Source organism: Porites lutea, chromosome 5 (genome assembly GCF_958299795.1).
Source record: "Porites lutea chromosome 5, jaPorLute2.1, whole genome shotgun sequence".
Lineage (NCBI taxonomy): Eukaryota > Metazoa > Cnidaria > Anthozoa > Scleractinia > Poritidae > Porites > Porites lutea.
The window spans coordinates 35,623,013-35,641,531 of NC_133205.1; the positions used below are offsets into that span (position 1 = coordinate 35,623,013).

The 18,519-nt window shown below is 37.8% G+C and overlaps 2 protein-coding genes across 2 annotated transcripts in view; one reads left to right on the plus strand and one right to left on the minus strand.

Annotated features, from left to right (window-relative positions):
* The window catches only part of LOC140936721 (proteasome subunit alpha type-1-like), a 13,419-nt gene extending 13,039 nt beyond the window's left edge, over positions 1-380 (minus strand). The window contains exon 1 of the mRNA XM_073386207.1: positions 323-380. Coding sequence (XP_073242308.1) covers positions 323-325 — 3 coding nt within the window. The 5' untranslated portion in view covers positions 326-380. The remainder of the gene's footprint in view (positions 1-322) is intronic.
* A 102-nt stretch (positions 381-482) lies between these two features.
* On the plus strand, positions 483-11,949 carry LOC140937154 (coiled-coil domain-containing protein 112-like). The gene is made up of 12 exons (XM_073386686.1): positions 483-698; positions 869-990; positions 2,585-2,750; positions 3,287-3,458; positions 5,053-5,139; positions 5,714-5,863; positions 6,498-6,626; positions 8,071-8,166; positions 8,877-9,023; positions 9,123-9,218; positions 10,165-10,286; positions 11,312-11,949. The coding sequence occupies exons 1-12, from the start codon at positions 565-567 to the stop codon at positions 11,343-11,345; spliced, it is 1,455 nt and encodes a 484-aa protein (XP_073242787.1). The 5' UTR covers positions 483-564; the 3' UTR covers positions 11,346-11,949.
* The last annotated feature ends 6,570 nt before the right edge of the window (positions 11,950-18,519 follow it).

Below are 18,519 nucleotides of genomic sequence, written 5' to 3' on the forward strand. Positions count from 1 at the left end.
CACGTTCTAAGTACTTGTGTCTTTTCTTTTTGCATAAGTTGATAGTCCGATTGTTAGCTCATATTTTTCATCAAGATAACCAATAAAGAGAAAAAATGGTGGCTAAAAAAAAGTCCCCAGTAAAAACCATGTATGACAACGTGACTCAGCAGGCAAGTAGACCAAAATGTCGGCAACAACTTTATATAATTATTAAAGGTACAATTTCTAAACTGTTTTGTTCACAAGCTACAGAGGACAAACACAAGATTTATTACTACGAATTTGGTCCCACAACTAGAGTAGAAGACCAGAAAAAAGGGAATTTTAGGAGAAAACTTACCATTTTTTCACGCCAAATTCAACAAAATGTCTGTAAGCTAGTACTTCATGTAGGATGTGAGTGATTGGTATCGACTGCTGTAAAACTATATCGTGGACTCATTTACCAGAAACTGCGACTCGGTGTGGTCAGTGGATATTCCCCCAAAAAATCAAAATGGGTGCATCTGTTGTTGATGTTTTTATTTCAAGGTCTTTTTCTGTGTCACCGAGTCTATTTAAGGGAAACAACGACTCCATCAGATGACAATATTTACGATGAACAACAGAGTTGAGACCGAAACTGGACACAATGATCCTAGTCAATCTTGGAAACCAAGAACACAGCAACAAAAGAACTCGGAGTTCTTTGATAAATTAGAACAATTTGAGCAGAAGTAAGATTACAATTAGTTATGCTTTTTATGGTGGAACTATTTTTAATGATGTTTTTAGGATGAGAGGACAACAAATCTAAGTACCTAATTCGTACAAAAAGGCGCCCTAGAAGACTGCAATATTGATGGTAAGATGATCATAATGAGTTTGACCATGCCAATTTTTTTAGGATTTCTGCTCTTGAAAAGGATAAAAATACACCATTATACAGCAGACGCAGTGAATTTCGTAAAGATTATTGTGAACTTGAAGAACTGGAGCTGAAGTCAACAAGTGACTGGAAAACAGAGAGTAAGTAATTAATATTTACACGTTTGTTCCTTGTTTTCATCTGACAGTCAATTAGAGCGATTTTCGTATGTCCTTGAAAATTGGTTTCGGTAAGTGTTCGTTATTAATTGTTTTATCAGCCAATGGTTGAAAAGAACAAAACATGGACTCTTCGTTTTCCCGCCAAAGAAAACCCTAATATGGAGAAGGCATTGTTCGATTGACCAATCGTGTTGCAGTATGACGTCAAAGCGATTTCTAGAAAGTTCTTCGGGCATGAAGTTTTTTCAGCCGAGCGTTCGTTTAACCAACCAAAAGCCAGGTGTGTTTGTATCCATTCGATAAACCAATCAAATCGCTGTATTTCCGTTCTTTTGTTGTTTCTGTTTTGTTCGCGTGTTTTCATTTCAAGGTCATACGAAAATCGCTCTATATGAAATTTATGTGTTTAGTATGTGTTTTTGAATCTTTTGATAAAGCTTCTTCAGTAACATTGAGTGTTCCAGGGAGTTTTCAGTGAAATATATTTTGAAGAAATTACATTATTTGTTAAATAAGAGGACTTCCTGGAAATTCTGCTTAATTTACCAATAAACTATTTGCTGAACCCTATCATGCAGTCAGAAGGGTCCATCTTTTCACCATTTACTGCTTATAAGCCAGTTTGTACTCTTAAGATACCCTCTGTTCTTGAAATTATGTTACAGATGAAAAAGTGACTTCCTGGGAATCATTCTACAGTTTAGAGTTTCACATTCAAATTTGACCTGTAACGTGAAATCTTTCACCCTATACCCCATGGTCATTCTTAAGACATTTTCTATTCTTAAATAAGTTTTCATCACTGCCTACTATATAGTCAATGTTTATCAGTAACACTCTCATAATGAAATGTCAGGTTATTCTTTAGTAACATAAATCCTCTATTATAAAGCCCCCCCCCCCCTCTCAAATAAGCCCCGTCCCTCTAATAAGCCCTCCCTTTTAGGGAAAAAAGTTAATAATCCCCCCTTCCCCCCCCCTATTTATTCTTGACTAGTAAATGATAGACTGTATTAATCAATCACAACTGTTAAACCTCATGTGGACTGATCCAGGATGGTTTATTTACCAACTGGAAGTCTGGATTTGATTCTGATCCTGAGCTGCATGACCTAAAACTTCTTGTGCTTGAGCTTTTTCCTTTGTATTCTAGTTCTCTATGGAGAACTGATACCATCGGTATTTCTAAATTAAAATAAGCCCCCTGTCTCTATTAAGCCCCCCCCCCGCCACCTCTCAAATGGGCTCAAAATAAATAAGCCCCCCCAGGAGACGTAATAAAGGATTTACATTAAGTTACTTAGGGTGTGTTTGATTGACCATATTTCAGAATAAGAATAAATTGAATAAACTCTAGAAATAACTTGTTTTTCCATTCATTGCATTACAATAAATAGAAATCTGCTTTAAGTGAAATAGTCCGATTTATGTAGCATTTAAGTGTTCCAAAATCATGGTAGAAGGGATTTGCATTAAGAACTTGGGCGTTATCTTGTTTTGGAATACAATCAATCATACATCCTGGAGTAAAGGTTTTATTTTGGTTGTTCCTTATTCCTTTGTTGCTTTTCAGAGCATAAACTGAAGCAGCAGTTGGGCAAAATTAGGTCAAATGTCGACAAATTTCAACGGGATCTAAGAGATGTCAAGCCATCTCCTGAATTTGTCGAAAAGCTCAAAGAGATCATGGAGGAAATTGAGAACTCTATGATGACTTTTAAAGAGCAACAAAGGAGAGTGTATGTATTTTGTTTAATAGAATGTTGTTTTTGATTGTCTTATATGATACAATGATGATAATGATGATGATGATGATGATGATAATAACAGCAACAACTTACAACAATAATACTTTAATTATCCTGGGACCTTTAAAATCTCTCCACAAATGATTGATTATGATTGCCCTGACTATTTTGATTTTATTTAATGACAACATGTGATCTACAAGTCTATTGTTTGTACTATTAAATTCAGAAAACCGTGAACACCTGAAAAACTCCAGGAATGCGATTTAAGTTAAGGACACGTGAGCAAACCTCAGAACCACAATATTTATTACTGTTGCTGTTTGTGGTTTAGTCTTCTCATGCCTTAATGGCTTTTTCCTCGCAAAACAATGACATTCCAGAAATATTTTCTGGTGTGCACGGTTTTGTGAGTTTCACAGTAATGAAGCAAAATATAATGGGTACATAATGTAATGATTATGCTTTTATTTATGACTGAAATGACATCTTATAAGCAAGTATATTGTAATATTTACTTCTACCAGTTATGATGATCTGTTACGTGAAGAACGTACTTATCTACAAGAAGTGGCAGCAATGGAGAAAAAATTTGACTCTTGGTCCCAGCTGCCAGCTCCTGCGACAGCTGCGGCTGATGTCAAGAAAGCTGCTAGTACAGTAACAGTGTCACTACCACCAGCTGTAGCAGCATTTGAGGTATAAAAGTCCCTCTGGATTCTGGGGTTACTTGACTAAGACTTGACAGAAGGGTGCTACTGATGGCTTGAACCTAGCCACATCTTTCACATACCACTCACAAACGTTTGACGTCTTATAATACCCCCCCCCCCCCCCCTCACCCCCCAAAACAGGGTTTGTACAGATTTTGGAAAACCTGGAAAGTCATGGAATTTAATTGTCAGTCCTTGAAAGTCATAGAAAATTAAGTTTTGTTTGATAAATTAGTTACTACAGATGACAAGGCATGGACCACATAAGACAGGAAGGAGTAATAACTACTTATTAAACAGTGCAAACGGTATGCATTTTAGTGGACACCAGAGTTTGTGTCTGTTGAATTGTTTAAGGTCAAAAAATACCCTAAAACAAGGAAAGTTTTTAAAATTTTTTAAACTGACAGCTAAACCTAAGGTCTTGGAAAACTTGAAAAGGTCATGGAAAAAGTTATGGAAAAAATTTGAAGACCTCAATAGAGTATGAACCCTGCTTAAACTTCCTCACAAGCTATCTGAAACTACTCTACAACCACTCTATATGGGATAACAACCACTGTATTTAATATTAGGACCCTGTCTAGGTCAATGGAGAGAAAAAACATATACACATGTACCTTGTCTGGTGGTACATTATCCCTGTATAGGCCAAACTGGGACAGAGAGCCACTGTTTATTAGTTTTGCCACTATTTTGGGGTTACCCTTAATAAATGAAGTTTTATTTCAATTGATTGAAATTTATGTACAATTCCTCTATTTGGTTTCACTACACTACCATTAATAATGAAAAATTCCTTATTGTTAAAATGGCAAAACTATATCCACCTTGCTAGCGGAGTCAAGATTTCTTCCACTTGCTTGATTTTGGCAAGTAAGATCTTTGTTGAGCATGTAGCATGTTGCATGCTGCTTGTTACTAAGTTACAGTTTTGAACCTAGGTTGAGTAGCAGAGCAGGCTCAGTTATGATCATTGGTTTATTGATAAAAAGATGCTCACATTTGGAAAACCAGTTTGATGAGACAGAACAAGATTGACTAGTCCAGCAGTGAGGGCCTCGGTAACTAAAAACACTTCACGTGATCCCCAGGGGGGTACTCCAGATCAAAGGATTTTTTTGTGTTTAAAATTTTCGATTTCAGGATGTTTTTTGGTTGGAAAATTTTGGCAAGCATTTTTTGGTGTTGCTTGATTTAAATAGGGATTTTTTTGGTATTCAAAACTCAAAACAATAATGAAGATTCATGATAATCATATATATCATTTAATGCTTTCTGGAAATTTTTATGCCTCAGAAATTTGGCATGGGAGTTTTTGGGGTTTTGTTTTAAGCTGTAGGTATTTTGGGGGGTTTTGATTTTTGCCCCCAGTTGATCATCCCTGTCACTTGAAATCCTGAGTACCCCTCCCTGGGACGTGATTCAGGCAGAGCCTCTATACCTCCTCACTTAAGAAGAAAAAAGGAGGCTCTGCTCCTCGCAGGTTGTATTATATCGCACTTAAACTTTAAACTAAAAAAAACTACTATTGAATCAACACTTAATCCAGTATCATTATTATCATGATTGTTTTGTAGCGATTCTTAGCACAAACTGGGGGACATCAAGGAGGATGGGACGACTATGATCACCAACTTTTCCTTAAGTTAAAAAGCAAACATAAGGCAAGGTTCTTATTAGAATGACTGGTTTTTATGTAATAGGTCAAAATTAAATTCAGATTAAAATTTTTTAACCTATGTTGATTCTCAGTTTTCTTTGTCTTCTAGCCTTAATTCCGGAATAATTAGGGTTAGGTTGATTTGAGAATCAACTTAGGTTAAAAAATTTTAACCTGAATTTAATTTTGACCTGTAACATTTACATCTTTAATAGTAATAGTGTTCTCTTGAACAGTTAACTACATGTAACTGACAGGGGCAAACAACCGAAATTTCTTCGTTATTAACTTTCATTACTGGTAATAAGGAAAAGGAAAAGCTACAAAATAACATTTGTTACTGGAACCAGCAGTGATTAATAGAATGTAGTTTTCCTGAACATAAAATGTTTGTAAACCACACTTTTAGAATGTTGATTTTGAAAACATCAAATTATTTGGTTTTCTTTTCATTATTATTCTTTCTCGTTGCATCACCTAGTTCTTCAAAACATATTTGTACCAGAAAAAGTAATAAAAATAGGTAAATGAATAAATGATTTTAATTTTCATCAGTACTGTAAATTTTTCAACTGTAGAATAACACAACATTCATGCACGTAGCAGGAAAAGGGATTCCTGGCCGAAGTTTGGATGATGTACGGCAGCATGATGAGTGGTACAGTGAATATTTAATTCTCAAGGAGAGTAAAAAGAAGGCAATACAGGAGTGGAAGCAAAACAAAGAGGTTTTTTCATCAGTTATTGTATTTATAGTCTTAAGTTAGGGATGGAGGTTATAAAAATAACCCTCATGGATCTTCCTCACTAGAAAAATATTTCTGATATTCTTTTACACATTTGATTTGTGCCACCTTTAACCCTCAAGTTTTGTTCTATTATGCAATGTATTCCAAGACTGTATTTTTCTGGCAAAATAAATAATCTGAAACTCTGGCATGTATTACAGTCAAACCGGAAAAAAAGTGAACACTAGAAATATTTCTGGAGTGTTATTATGTTGCAAGAAAAAAGCCAATCAGGTGTGAGAAAACCAAACCGCAAGCAATAACTTTAATTAATTAGTCTGTGGCTTTGTGCCTAGTTCGCATGTGCTGATCTCTGCTGTGATTGGTCATGACACAATAAACATCCCTGAGGTATTTTAAGTGTTCACAGTTTTCCCGGTCGCACTATAAATCTGAGCTGGAGTAGCCAAGTGGCCAACACTGATAGGAGCCTGCCTGGAGTGTCATACAGCTATAGCTTTAAGCTTTTTACTTGCTTATATAGAAAATCCACATTGTTAACTTGTCCTGGCTTTATGCTGTTAAAATAATTATGCAAACTTCTATAATTGTAATCTTTATTATTCCTTGACAGGCAGAGAAAAATGAATTGTTAAAAGATGATGGGGATGAAATAGAGGGGGAGGAAAGAAAGAAAAGAAAAAGAGAAGAACAATTAGAAAAGGAACGGGAGGAAAGGCTTAAACACTTGAGTGAATGGAAGGTAATGCATCATAGATTGTCACTTGTCTGTAAGTTATTTGAGAATATTCTATCCTTCTCTTTGTGGGCAGTATTTGAATGCAATCTGAAAGTAACATCAAACAATAGTTAGTTAGGGAAGGCAGATATGGATAGTCACGATAGCTATGTACACAGGTAAAACTTAATGCATTCTGGATAAAGAGGCTTGTAGGAGTATTGCTGAACTGTATGTTGCTGAACTCTGTTCTTAGGTTAAACCAGTATTCAACCTATTGGAGTTTTTGCTAGAGTTTTAACCTTGCGTCGTTCAGACCAAAGCGTAGACATTTTTAAAAGCTGTTTAGTTAAACGCGGTTTAAAATTGTTGCCCTCATAAAAGCTGCCTACTGATTTAAGTTGATTGCAAATTTAGTGTAAATTACTGAACATGACGAGTCACATTTGAATCCTCAGCTGAATCCTGTGTGAAAACCTGCGTTCAAGTGTTCGTGTCTGTTTTTCATTTTTTAAAACTTGGTTTAATTAAACATGTTAAGTTGGTGTAAATGGGGCGTATGTTAAATACTGGTTTAACACGAGAAAGGGTTTTACCTACAACTACTCTAAGTGGATTAAAGGCTGGCTGGCCCATTGCAAACCCCTGTCGGTTAAAAGAATGGTTTTCAAGTCAGTTGAATCTTTCTTGAGGGTGACCGTCGTTTCGCTAACGTCTTAAACCGATTCGCTAACGTGTTATGCTAAGCAAAACGTGGTGCATGACTTGCTCAAAATGCTCAGAGATCATGCATAAAAAAAAGCAGACCACTTAAAATCCAGAAAATATCAGCTGAAGTTTTCACTACAAGAAAAACGTTCCTGAACGCACAAAAGATAAAGCGTCAAAGTCCGGTGGTCGATCTTTATTAACTCAGACTTAGCGCAAACAAACACGACAATAGTAGGATGCGAGGTGAATAAAATGATCACTCAGGACGTTCTTCTTCTCGAGAAAGTGAAGAATCTTACTTCACAGAGGGAAATTTGGTTCTTATTCCACGAACTGTCTTACAACTGTTACAATACGTTAGCGAAACAGCTTTGAGAAAAGATGAGAAAGATGAGAAAGCTTTTTATTCAGTCAGTTACACAGACGACTGGGAAGAAAGACACCGAGTATTCCCAACAGAAGTCGAATGTATGACCTTTAGTCTGACCTGATACGTTAGCGAAACGTCTTTAAAAGACGTTGGCGAACTATAAACAGGACGTTAGCGAAACGACTCGTTGGCAAAACGATCGTACTTCTTCTTGAGTCTTTTCAAATTTTCAAGTTCAAAGCTCAAGCTATTTCTGTTTAAATGTGCCGGGTAACTTCAGTTTTTACAAAGACCTTCAAACATTATAACGTTTGGTCACTACCATTGCTTGTTTTGCATGTCTTAAATGAATATTTATATTACGTTCATTGTTTCTGATCTGTCCAGGTTCAGAAAGGACTAGAAAAGGCCAAAATGGAGGAAGCTCGACTAAGACAAGATTTGAATAAGGCAAAGGAAAGAGAAAAAGAAGAAAAGAAAAGGGTGAGAGAAGATCCTCTTTTCAGTCATTTTAACTTTTACACTTTAGTACTTATTGGGTCAAGCAAAAAGTGATATTTAGCGTCATCTTCATTTTAATGTTTCCAGAAGACCAAAAAGGAAAGAAAAGTGAAGGTAAAATGGTTTCCATCTGACGACTGTTGACAGTACTGTTGGTCGTCAGTTGTCTTCATTTTGGCGACTACAGTAAAACCCCGCGACTAAGAACCTGGTTTTTCCAAGTTAGCCTAAACAGGTTCTTATATAAATGGTAGTTAGCACACGTTTAGGCCATTTAGGTTCTTAAATAGGTTCTTGGTTTCCAAAGGGAAAAAAATACAATATAGCTAAGAGTGTTTGGTGGTTCAGTTGACATATCTTATATTAATTTTTTCTAAGTGTACAGAAGTTTTTCATAGATTTTAGAAAATAAGAACCTGTTTCAAATTTTAGGCTGAACAGGTTCTTAAATAGAGGGGGTTTAACTGGCAAATTTTAGCCTGACAGGTTCTTAAAATCCAGGTTCCTAGTCGCGGGGTTTTACTGTATAGGTCATCCGTCGTCAGACCATTGTCGTCGATTTGGGCCAAACGTCCGTCGTTGACGGTCGTCGTTTTCGACTGACTTAAGCTCGGCTATTGGTCGTCTGTCGTCGGATTCTTGGCCAACAGACTGTGAACTTCTGACAGTTTTGCGTTGTATCTTCTTTGCAGCTGGAAATAAAAGCTCAAGTTGAGGAGTATGCGAGACAAAGAGCTGAAGAACAGGAGATATTAAAAGCAGCAAGAGAAGCTAGAAAACAACAAGAAAAAGCAGTTCATAGACTAACAGCCGACGAGGCAGCCAATATACAAGAAAGGGTTTGTTGTATTTTGAAACGTGTTGTATCAGTTGAAGGTAGTTACTTATGCCTTGGGGTAGCGTAATGTTAAATTTTAACCTCCTTTTTCATGTTTCAGAGTCAAAAGATGCTCGAAGAAAAGCAAGTTAGGAAGAAAGAGAAAGAAGTGGAAAAAATGGAAAAAGAAAAAAGACTCCAGAAACTAAAAAGCCAGGTGCTTATTTTACAATTCAGTTCTATTTATAAGACTAGAAGATTTACTTCGTATTTTGCTTCCGTTGTTTATTGTCACGAAGAGATTAAACATTTCTTTTCAACACAAAATGCTAGTTACAAGTTGTTGACGTGGACACCTATGTGGTTTAATCGCTTTCGTCGTGTTGCCTCTTGGCTGATTCAGTAGGGCATTATACAAAGAAGACACGTCTTGTTTATCCTGGTATAAATGCCTCTAATGTTGTTTATTGTCACAAACAAGAGTAGTAAAAGGAGTAGGCGAAGTCGCATATATATGTAGCTAATTCTATATTCAAATGGTTAAATACTTTCGGATGGGAAAACTTGTTGCATCAGTTGACGTTAAAGTACGGTATTTAACAGAATAAGAGCAGGGCGCCTATTAAAGTTTCACGCCTCAAGTGCGGCGCTTATTTGAAAATTTTACCTATTAAAGAATTCGTGTCTCTCCCCAGTACTCACTCACTCTCCGTTTTGACTCTTACGCCAGACGAGGACACTCCAGACCTTTCCTTTGATTGCTCGCGCGCGCGTTCTTAACCTAGGCAAAAATATGGGCCGTTTCGCAGTCTAAAATTGTATTAACAATGGTATTATTATTATTATTTTCCTTATTAAACTAACAGAATTAATGACTTTTGATTTTGATTATATCGGGGCCGCAGCGCTTATTCAAGGGCGGCGCTTAATCGAGGGGGGCACTTATTCGAGTAAATACGGTATACAAAGTTTCCGAAACAGAAAGAGAGTTGACGTGTAGAAGTGATCAACGCCTGTATATCATATTGCTAACCTGGAGGGCAAAGGTTCTGTCGTCGAGTTTTCCTTGTCTTAGACACTGGCATTCAAGTCTTTCATTAGGATAGACGACGAATGCTGAACGTGGTATTAGTGGTAACGAGTTTTGGCTTTATCCTTCTTAGGTCGAGGTGAATGTATCACGTGACCCTTCACGACTTTATAAACTCACCGCGGGTTGGCAACAGCGAAAGAAAGAAGGGCCTGGGGCTGGTGACGGGGGACGCCTAATGCAAATGCCACACAGGTAGGTGTGCGTATTAATTGACCACTACAGAAAATACCATAACATACCATAATGCTGTTTGTTTGTAACCCAAAAATTTTGCATAAGCATTGTCTTCAGTTTCTCTTGCGAGTTAAAATGGCCCCAAGAGAAATTGAAAACAATGCTTATGCAAAATTTTGGGGTGATAAACAAAGAGCATTATGGTATGTTATGGTATTTTCTGTAGTGGTCAATTTCGTTATGTAGTCTGTAACAATGCTGGTGTATTTTTCGGGTGAGCTTTAATGCTCAATATTTTCCTGCTTGTAGTCTCGTCTTTGATTCGAATATAGACGGAGAGGGTGGGTATAACACTGAAGCAACAAAAGTTTCTCCACCCAACCCTTCCCTACATTCCGTGGCTCGTGCACTACAACCCGTGCAAATTCTAATGCTCAGTACTTTGTACCCCGGCCTAAAGAAAACGCCTGCACTGCAGCCCTTCCTTTTTTTTCTAGTTATAGTCACTATAAGAATAATAAATCAATAGGATTATTAGATTTATTAGATGTATTTCTCTCTTTTACGTTTTCTATTGAAACTCGTGCACGGCAAATAAGACTGAAAAGATAGCTTCTTGAAAATGGTTTCTTAGAAAAAAAATTCTTGCTCATTTTGACAGTGTGTGTTTGATTGAGAAGTTTCCATTATGTTCCATTTATTTCGGTTCCTATTCTTCCCGTTTGACTACACAAGCACGCCATGCGACTTGCCATTTACATGAGAAAACCGCAAATTCCGGTTTGAAAATTAAATGGTTCTCACCATTCCGTTTGGGAAGCTTCTGAAATTATGGGCTGTGATTTGAGGCCATGCAATTTTTCTACTCTTTTTAGCCTGTTCAGCTGAATTGGTTATTCTTAGTAGCGCGTTATTCTCCTTAGTTTTGTGTTTATGCACAAGATATCCAGCCTGGTGGAAAAAATGGTAAGTAATGGTAGCACCCTCGATGTCCCACACCTCAAAAAAGCGATACATGTATTTGCTGTTCTTGTTGATTGCAGGGCGGTTCCCTCTTGGAGGCAGGGATTGTCATAAGGAAAATCTTTAGTTCATCGTCTGAGTGTCCCATTCGCTTCATCACAACACAACAAACGTACCCGTTATGGTTATATGGGTCGCGACAAAACTCATCAACTTTCTTTGAGGAGGCCAAGCTACTGGGTGCCTTTTTAGACTCTTTCTCTACACCAAGAGCCCATTCCGTTCACACTGATGGAGGTGGTTACAGATGCAATAGTGAACTTTTGAGTTCAGTACAAATTTGACTGAGATCGATAACGATGACGACTTACGTTAAATCCTCGAAACTCCCACTTCTTCTTGCTGAAAACGAGATGGAAAGACTTAACATTGGTCAGACAAGTGAAAACTGACAATACTATGAGATTTTTGTTAACAAATGCGAGTTGCAGTTGCGGTATTGCAGGTTTTCGTTATTGATTTTACTAAGCCTGTTTAGCTGGTTGGAATGATCTGGAATGGGGCATTAAAAAGTAGACAAACATGTTTTATAAACTGTTATGCACTCTCACTCTTAACTCACACTAGAGTTTAATATAAGGTCTCTACTGTAAGCAAATTTATAAAAGTGTACATTTTTATTTGAAAATATAAATAAAAATATTTATGAGAAGTAAAAACCAAACGTTGCGTTTACATGAAAGTGACCGTGCTAGTGGGGTTGTATCTGGTTACGGTTAAGGCAACAAAATTTAGCATTTTTTTAATTTTGGAAGAAAATAAGTGTTCTACAGTGGCGAGTGGAGAGTTTGTTCGATGTCGACACAATTCAGTACGAATTATTCATCACTATAGATGAATAATCTCAACATGCGGAACTCAAACATCTTTATTTGCAAAACTGGATTCTTATTCCTACAACGTGAATCTTTGTGAAACTTCTTTCTGTTGAATTACTTTTCACAAACATATACTCGATTTTCTGGTCACATTATTCTCATGATTAAACCTCGTTTCCCTTAAAAAAGGCTTCTGCCTTTTAAAGCCATGTGTCAAACACAGTCAGCCTGAGAAACAGCCGACATTTCGCGACCAATCTTGACCAATCTTGCAATTCTTTATGCATTCCCCAGTGATTGTTGCAGAGTCAGAGATACTTAAACGTGGATCCCGGCTATTGGTGACTTCATTTTCCCACTCAACTTCCTCATGAACATTTTCATCATTTCTAGATGATGTATGTGCCTCTAGTTGATCGTCTTCAAAGGAAGAACCATTCAATTCAATTGGATTTTACTAAACCAACAATATTCCTCACGCCCTCATGGCCTCTGAGTCAATAGCCCATTCGGCCGCTATTGACTCAGAGCCCATTCCGGCTCGATGAATAATTGTTAAATAGCAACCAAATTGAGCATTGTTTCTTCGTGTTGGAGGAAAAGAATTGTTCTACAGCGGAGAGTTTGTTCGATGTCAAATTTTCTCCGACACGATTCAATAGGCTATTATCGAGTTCAAAAACCTCTCACTTTCAAAGCGAGGCCAAGTGCCAGACCTTTGTTGTGAAAATGAGTTTTGCTTGCATGAGAATAAAAAATCGTGTTCATATCAATGGCTCCGCACTTAGCCTCGCTTTGAAACAGAGGCTTGAGGTAACTCGGAAATGGCGTGATTGGTTTGTATACCAGTAAGGATAAATAATCTCAATATGCCTCATTTAGACATCTCGATTATTCGCAAAGTTGGATTCAATTTTCCTACAACATGAGTTTTGACAATTTTTGTGGAACCCTTTTCTTTCCAGATTTGTTGTAGTACAACAACAAACATATCCTTGCCCTACTGATCAAACCGTTTCATTTTCAAAGGACTCCTGTATTTTAGAGCAATAAATAGACCACAGATGCGGAAAAATCTGAATTCCCCGCCAAAAGTAATTTCTTAATCTATTTGAAAACTCTCTCAGAAATTCTTTTGACACTCTTCGCTTCCTTGAGCGCTGAGAGTCTATTTAGAAACACGTTACTTTGCTGTTGCTTGGAGACCAGTGGAGGAAAACGGTCCTATATCATAAATTTGATTAAACACTGTTGCAAGCCTCTTTATGACGTCAATAAAACACAAGAATCAGCCTGAAAGCTGAAGTGGCAATGGATGCTGAAGACTATCAAAGACATGTTGCTATGAACGATATCTGTGGTCGCAGAGATGGACTTTGGGGCAAGGGAGAATGGACCAATTTAGAGGATCAGTGGACGAAATGGTTGGAAAAAGTATCTGAGGGTCTTGTCGTCTTGCGGAAAGATCAAAATAGGAAAGTGATTGGCACTGTAGTTGACATGAGGGTAAAAATGTGCCCCAAATACCTTGAAGAAGGGCCTCATTACTCTCTTGGCTCTTGCCCGCGATGGCATATTTGTAAAAGGTTCCTTGAAGGTAATTGCCGAGGTGGATGTAGCCGTTCTCATGACTTCTATGATGAGAGTAACAGAGACAAGATAGAACGATTTTTTCTTGAGTTGTTTCCTAATGAACTTATCAGAAGGATCGTTAGCTACAGCCTGCCTCAAGTTTGCCTCCTATTTTTGAACGGAAAATGCAATTACGATGGTTGTCCGTACCTTCATATTTGTCCCAGTGTGGTAGGAAAGTTTAATTGCCAATGTTCTCTGACACACAACAACGCTGGTCTAAGTTTGCATAACAAGGAAGTTCTACAAAGGTACTGGCTACAGGCAAGGATCACTGATTTTGCTCTTTTGAATATTTTGGTGCCGGTCGAGCAAAGAAATTTTAAATCAAGCGTAACTGTGATACGTATATATTGCCCGAATTTGAAGTTACCCATATTTGAGGATCCCAAAGGCGCCTTAAAAATACCTAATGCAAATGCATTTGTTATTGACAATCTCATTACACGTTCTACTTTAGGAAAAGACAATGCTGTGGCACAGAGGTAAGCCATTGAGATTTTCTTGTTTTGCGTTAATCTCTAACACCTTTTAGGGTTTTTTGAAATTTTCTGATAAGCTTACCTGTCATTTGATTTTTCTTGGGAATTCAGCGTTGCTTGTAAGTAACTGTTCGCGAAAGCGGTGGCCGCTGTTGTTGCAGGGGGCTTTTCCAAACGTTCCTTCCTTGCCTACAAACCTCGTCAAAATTCGTCGAAACATACCGATCCTCTTTTTAAATTTGATGTGAGATTTTAAAGTTAAGTGGCGAAAACTTCAATTAATCTCGTGCCATTTTCGCTCTAAGAGAGGGCTGGGAATTGCTCTCGTTGCGCTTGTTTGCTGAAACAAACAAGATTAAGACTACATACAGGCAATCTGGCGTGAATGTTGCCACTAGCGTGACGTTTATTTGTCTCAAATATTACTTGATAACCTTAAGAAAAATTACAGGTACTGTATGATAACGTCAGGTGGGGCAGACGAAAAACTGCAACAAGCCACAAAAAGAGGCCGTCCCTCCCTTCACCCCTCGCCACCCCAAATCTTGCCAAGTGTCTCGAATGGTTTTATCAGAGATTGTAAGTTCCTTCCAATGGGGAAGCTGTATGTGCGTTAACACGTTTCTACATATGCTAAAGGTCTGAGAAAGATGTTAACTGTTTAATTACTGCCAAAGTCAAGTCAGGGTAGCCCTATCAGTCATTGGCTGGTATCGAAAGGGACCCTGGGTAAATTATGTCTACATGAAAAAAAAATTTAAAAGATTGCCCTTTGCGTTTAGGAACCGTGCCGTAAATAGTCATCTCCCAGATCACTGGTCTTCAATGTCGTCTGAAAAAATATATATACGTGTTAAGCTAGAACCTTCTTCAAAAGAATTTAAAATAGTGGAGCGTTTATTTCGACATACAATGAAAGACGAGAACGTCATTGTTGAAATAAAGAGACTGCAGAATCCTTTTCTGTGGGAAAAGTATTGCAGGTAAGCCATCTTTGTTGCCGATCTTATACGTATCTGGGTGACTGACCTCCTACCCCTCCCCTAAACCAACATTTTGCCTTAAGTGAGAAGTAAGTGCAGGAGCCGATTACTAACCGGCTCCTGGTAAGTGTTGATGTTGGTTTAGGGGAGAGCTAGGTGGTGAGTTACCCAGATACGTAAAATGATCCTTTGTTGCCAACTGAAAGTTATTGCTGGGTCAAGTAATCTTTGCCTCCTTTTCTCCTTCCCCTTTTTCTTTCTTGCCATCTTTTGCCAAAAACACAGCGGCAGTTGAATTATATAAAATTTTACAATTACTCTGCTTGATTAGTTATCACCATTCTAAGTAGACTTTATCTACTGGTTTGATTTATAATGAGCAAACTGTTTGAAATTAAAATACAGGCCAATAATAATAGATTAAGTAAGATCTGTGGGTCTTTTCTTTTGTTGTACGTAATCTGTGCCTCGGTACTACAGAAGGAACCAGGGGCCCGTTTCTCGAACGTCCTGGTAACTTTTCGGGCACGAATTCAAATATTCAAATCGAAATATAAAGAATAAGAGCGCAGGTCCTGGCTAGCAGACTACTCCATTTTGTTTCATTAACTGATAGTTTTATCATGTTAGATGCAAAACGGTTCAGGGCCATTAGTAACTAGAAACCGATTGACGAATTTCCTAAGAATTGTTGTTTCTCATTATTCTCATCCAAGGAAAAGAGAATACATGGAAAGGTACAGACCACTGGAATCGGCGAATGAAAAGCAGTTATTTCACGGAACCAGCAAACATTCCGTAGGTGCCATTTGTAAACAAAACTTTGATTGGCGCGTTCCAATCAAAAATGGAAATGGTTTATATGGCCAAGGAATTTATTTCGCAGAAAATGCCTCAGATAGCAAATATTACGCAAAACCAAGTGAGCGTCATCATCGCTACATGTTTTTGGCCCGGGTATTGGTTGGTACGTACACCGTCGGCGCACGTAGTTACTGTAGACCGCCACGTACATATTACCTCGATCCCGAGAGTGATTTGTACGATTCGTGCGTGAACAACGTGAAGAATCCGACGGTCTTCGTTATCTTCGACAACGATCAATGCTATCCAGAATACATTATCAAGTATCTCACGCTGGAGGGCGCTGATGGCTTTCTCAAGAGGAGCTAGTGCATTTAGGCCGGCATCATCTGCGGTATCCAGGAGACAAGTTTCGCCGGCATATCCCAAAATTCAAAGACCACCAAAACAACTGCCATCACCCCCCAGAAAATATCAAAGGATTTTCTCTGTTTCCTATGTTTAAATCCGAGGGGAAGTTAGGTTGTTTCTTTTCAAACAGAAATAAACTTCACAGAGTGCGGAAATTTACAATTGACTTTCCTTAAATCCTCCACTCTTTTTGTTGGTAAATTTTGGATAAGTTATATTTTTTCAGACGCTCTTGGGAATATGGAGTCCTCCCAGGAGCAGTTGTGAATTATTGGGGGGCAAACAAAGTGTATTATGTGATGTTTAATAAACGAGCAGCAGTGTTTAATCGGGTATAAAATCACGAGCTGAAAGCGAGTGATTTTTGACCCGATAAAACACCTGCTGCCAGTGTTTTAAACGACTTCAAAAACATTCCTGGAAAAGCGTATCTCAATGGAGTTCATGACAATGACGCTTTTGTGAACGTTGGAAATTAGCATACGAAAAAAACATTATTATACTACTACAAAAGAAATTTCTGCAATTTGATTGGCTTAGAGCAGTTATATTTCAGCTTAATTTGAAATACCTACATGTGAAAATTACAAACCTTTTGTGGGTAGTAGTATAAACAAATAATAGCATGATTTGTACGTGATATTTAGCATAAATACCACTTGTGATATTTCAAAATTGTCTCAAATTTCACTCGCCTAACGGCTCGTGAAATTTCGTATAACAATTTTGAAATATCACTCGTGGTATTTATGCCAAATAGCACTACAAGTCATGCTATTACCTATACTTACGTATGAAATTATTATGCAAGAAAATCAAACCTCACAGGTGTTTAGAAATTTTCTTCTCCGAACGATGCTAACGGAAGACGACATGGCGTCCTGTACCAGAGCTTTTCAGAAGCGTAAAAAGGCCGAGGAAGGGATGAAGTGAAAAATTAGTCTTTGAAAAAATATTTTGGAATGACTGAATGGTGGGAAAGTAGAAATCCAGTACTTGCGTCTTCACAACTGACAAGTCTTGAGTGCAACGACTGCAACGCTTGGCACTGCTGTAGCCAATTCTCCGACTGAGTACTAAACGTTTGGCTGATAAAATTTGTGGAAGGACAAATTTTTAAATTTAAAAGTTTTGTGCAATAGTTATTTACTGGGTGTGTAATTTTGAAAGAACATTAAATATTCATCCACCATTTGTTGCGTCAGTTGCTGTGTTGATAATCAATATTCATATAAGTCACGTGCAGTGACATTATGTCTGATAAAACACCGCATACTAATAAGGGGTGGTTTTATCAGATATAATGCCACTGCACGTGATGTATTATCGACCATTTGATAGGTCAAGGGGCTAATCAATTATTAATGTATTTTTGAAGGGGGATTCGAAACTCGCATTCACTTGTTGTTTTCACATAGTCGCCATTACTTCAGCGGTCAAATTAATAAAATCTTTACAAGAGTATCTACGGTTTTCAGACTCTAAAACAATGGCTAGTACTTGTAAATTACAATTGCAAAAGTTTTATTTAATTGACCTTAACCTGAGATCAGGCTCTATTTTCGTTTCGCTTTGAAAATTACATTCCGGCGGGCAAGGCCATAGCCGTTACAGAGAATGTATGAGAACCGCTAAAATTGGGCCTGATCTCAGGTTAAATTGACCCCTACCATTTCACCAGGACTCAGTAGAGAGAAGTCGTTACGTCACGTTGCCATGGTAGCAAAATTTTGGGAGGACAACAAGCCGATTAAGTCACTTCAAAGTCTATTCGCACTGTTTCAAACTTCACCGGTCTTCTTCCGTTTCATTTAATTTGGCAAACCTTGGCGAAATTTCCTTTGGGACCGTATCTATCGTTATCTAAGTTTAGAAAAAGAAAGCGACAATTTTGGTGTTGCGTTCACCTACTCCATACAGCGGGTTCGTGAAATTAGGAAGTTTCATGTCGTAGTGGTGCAACGACGGCAAAGATATGTACAAAATAGCGTGATGCACGTGCAAAGTTGTTGTTTGTCAACATAAACACATTTTTCGCCGTTCTCCTTGCCGTCGCCGTCGTCGTTGGTTTTGTTGTCATCCAGAAATATTGCTACCA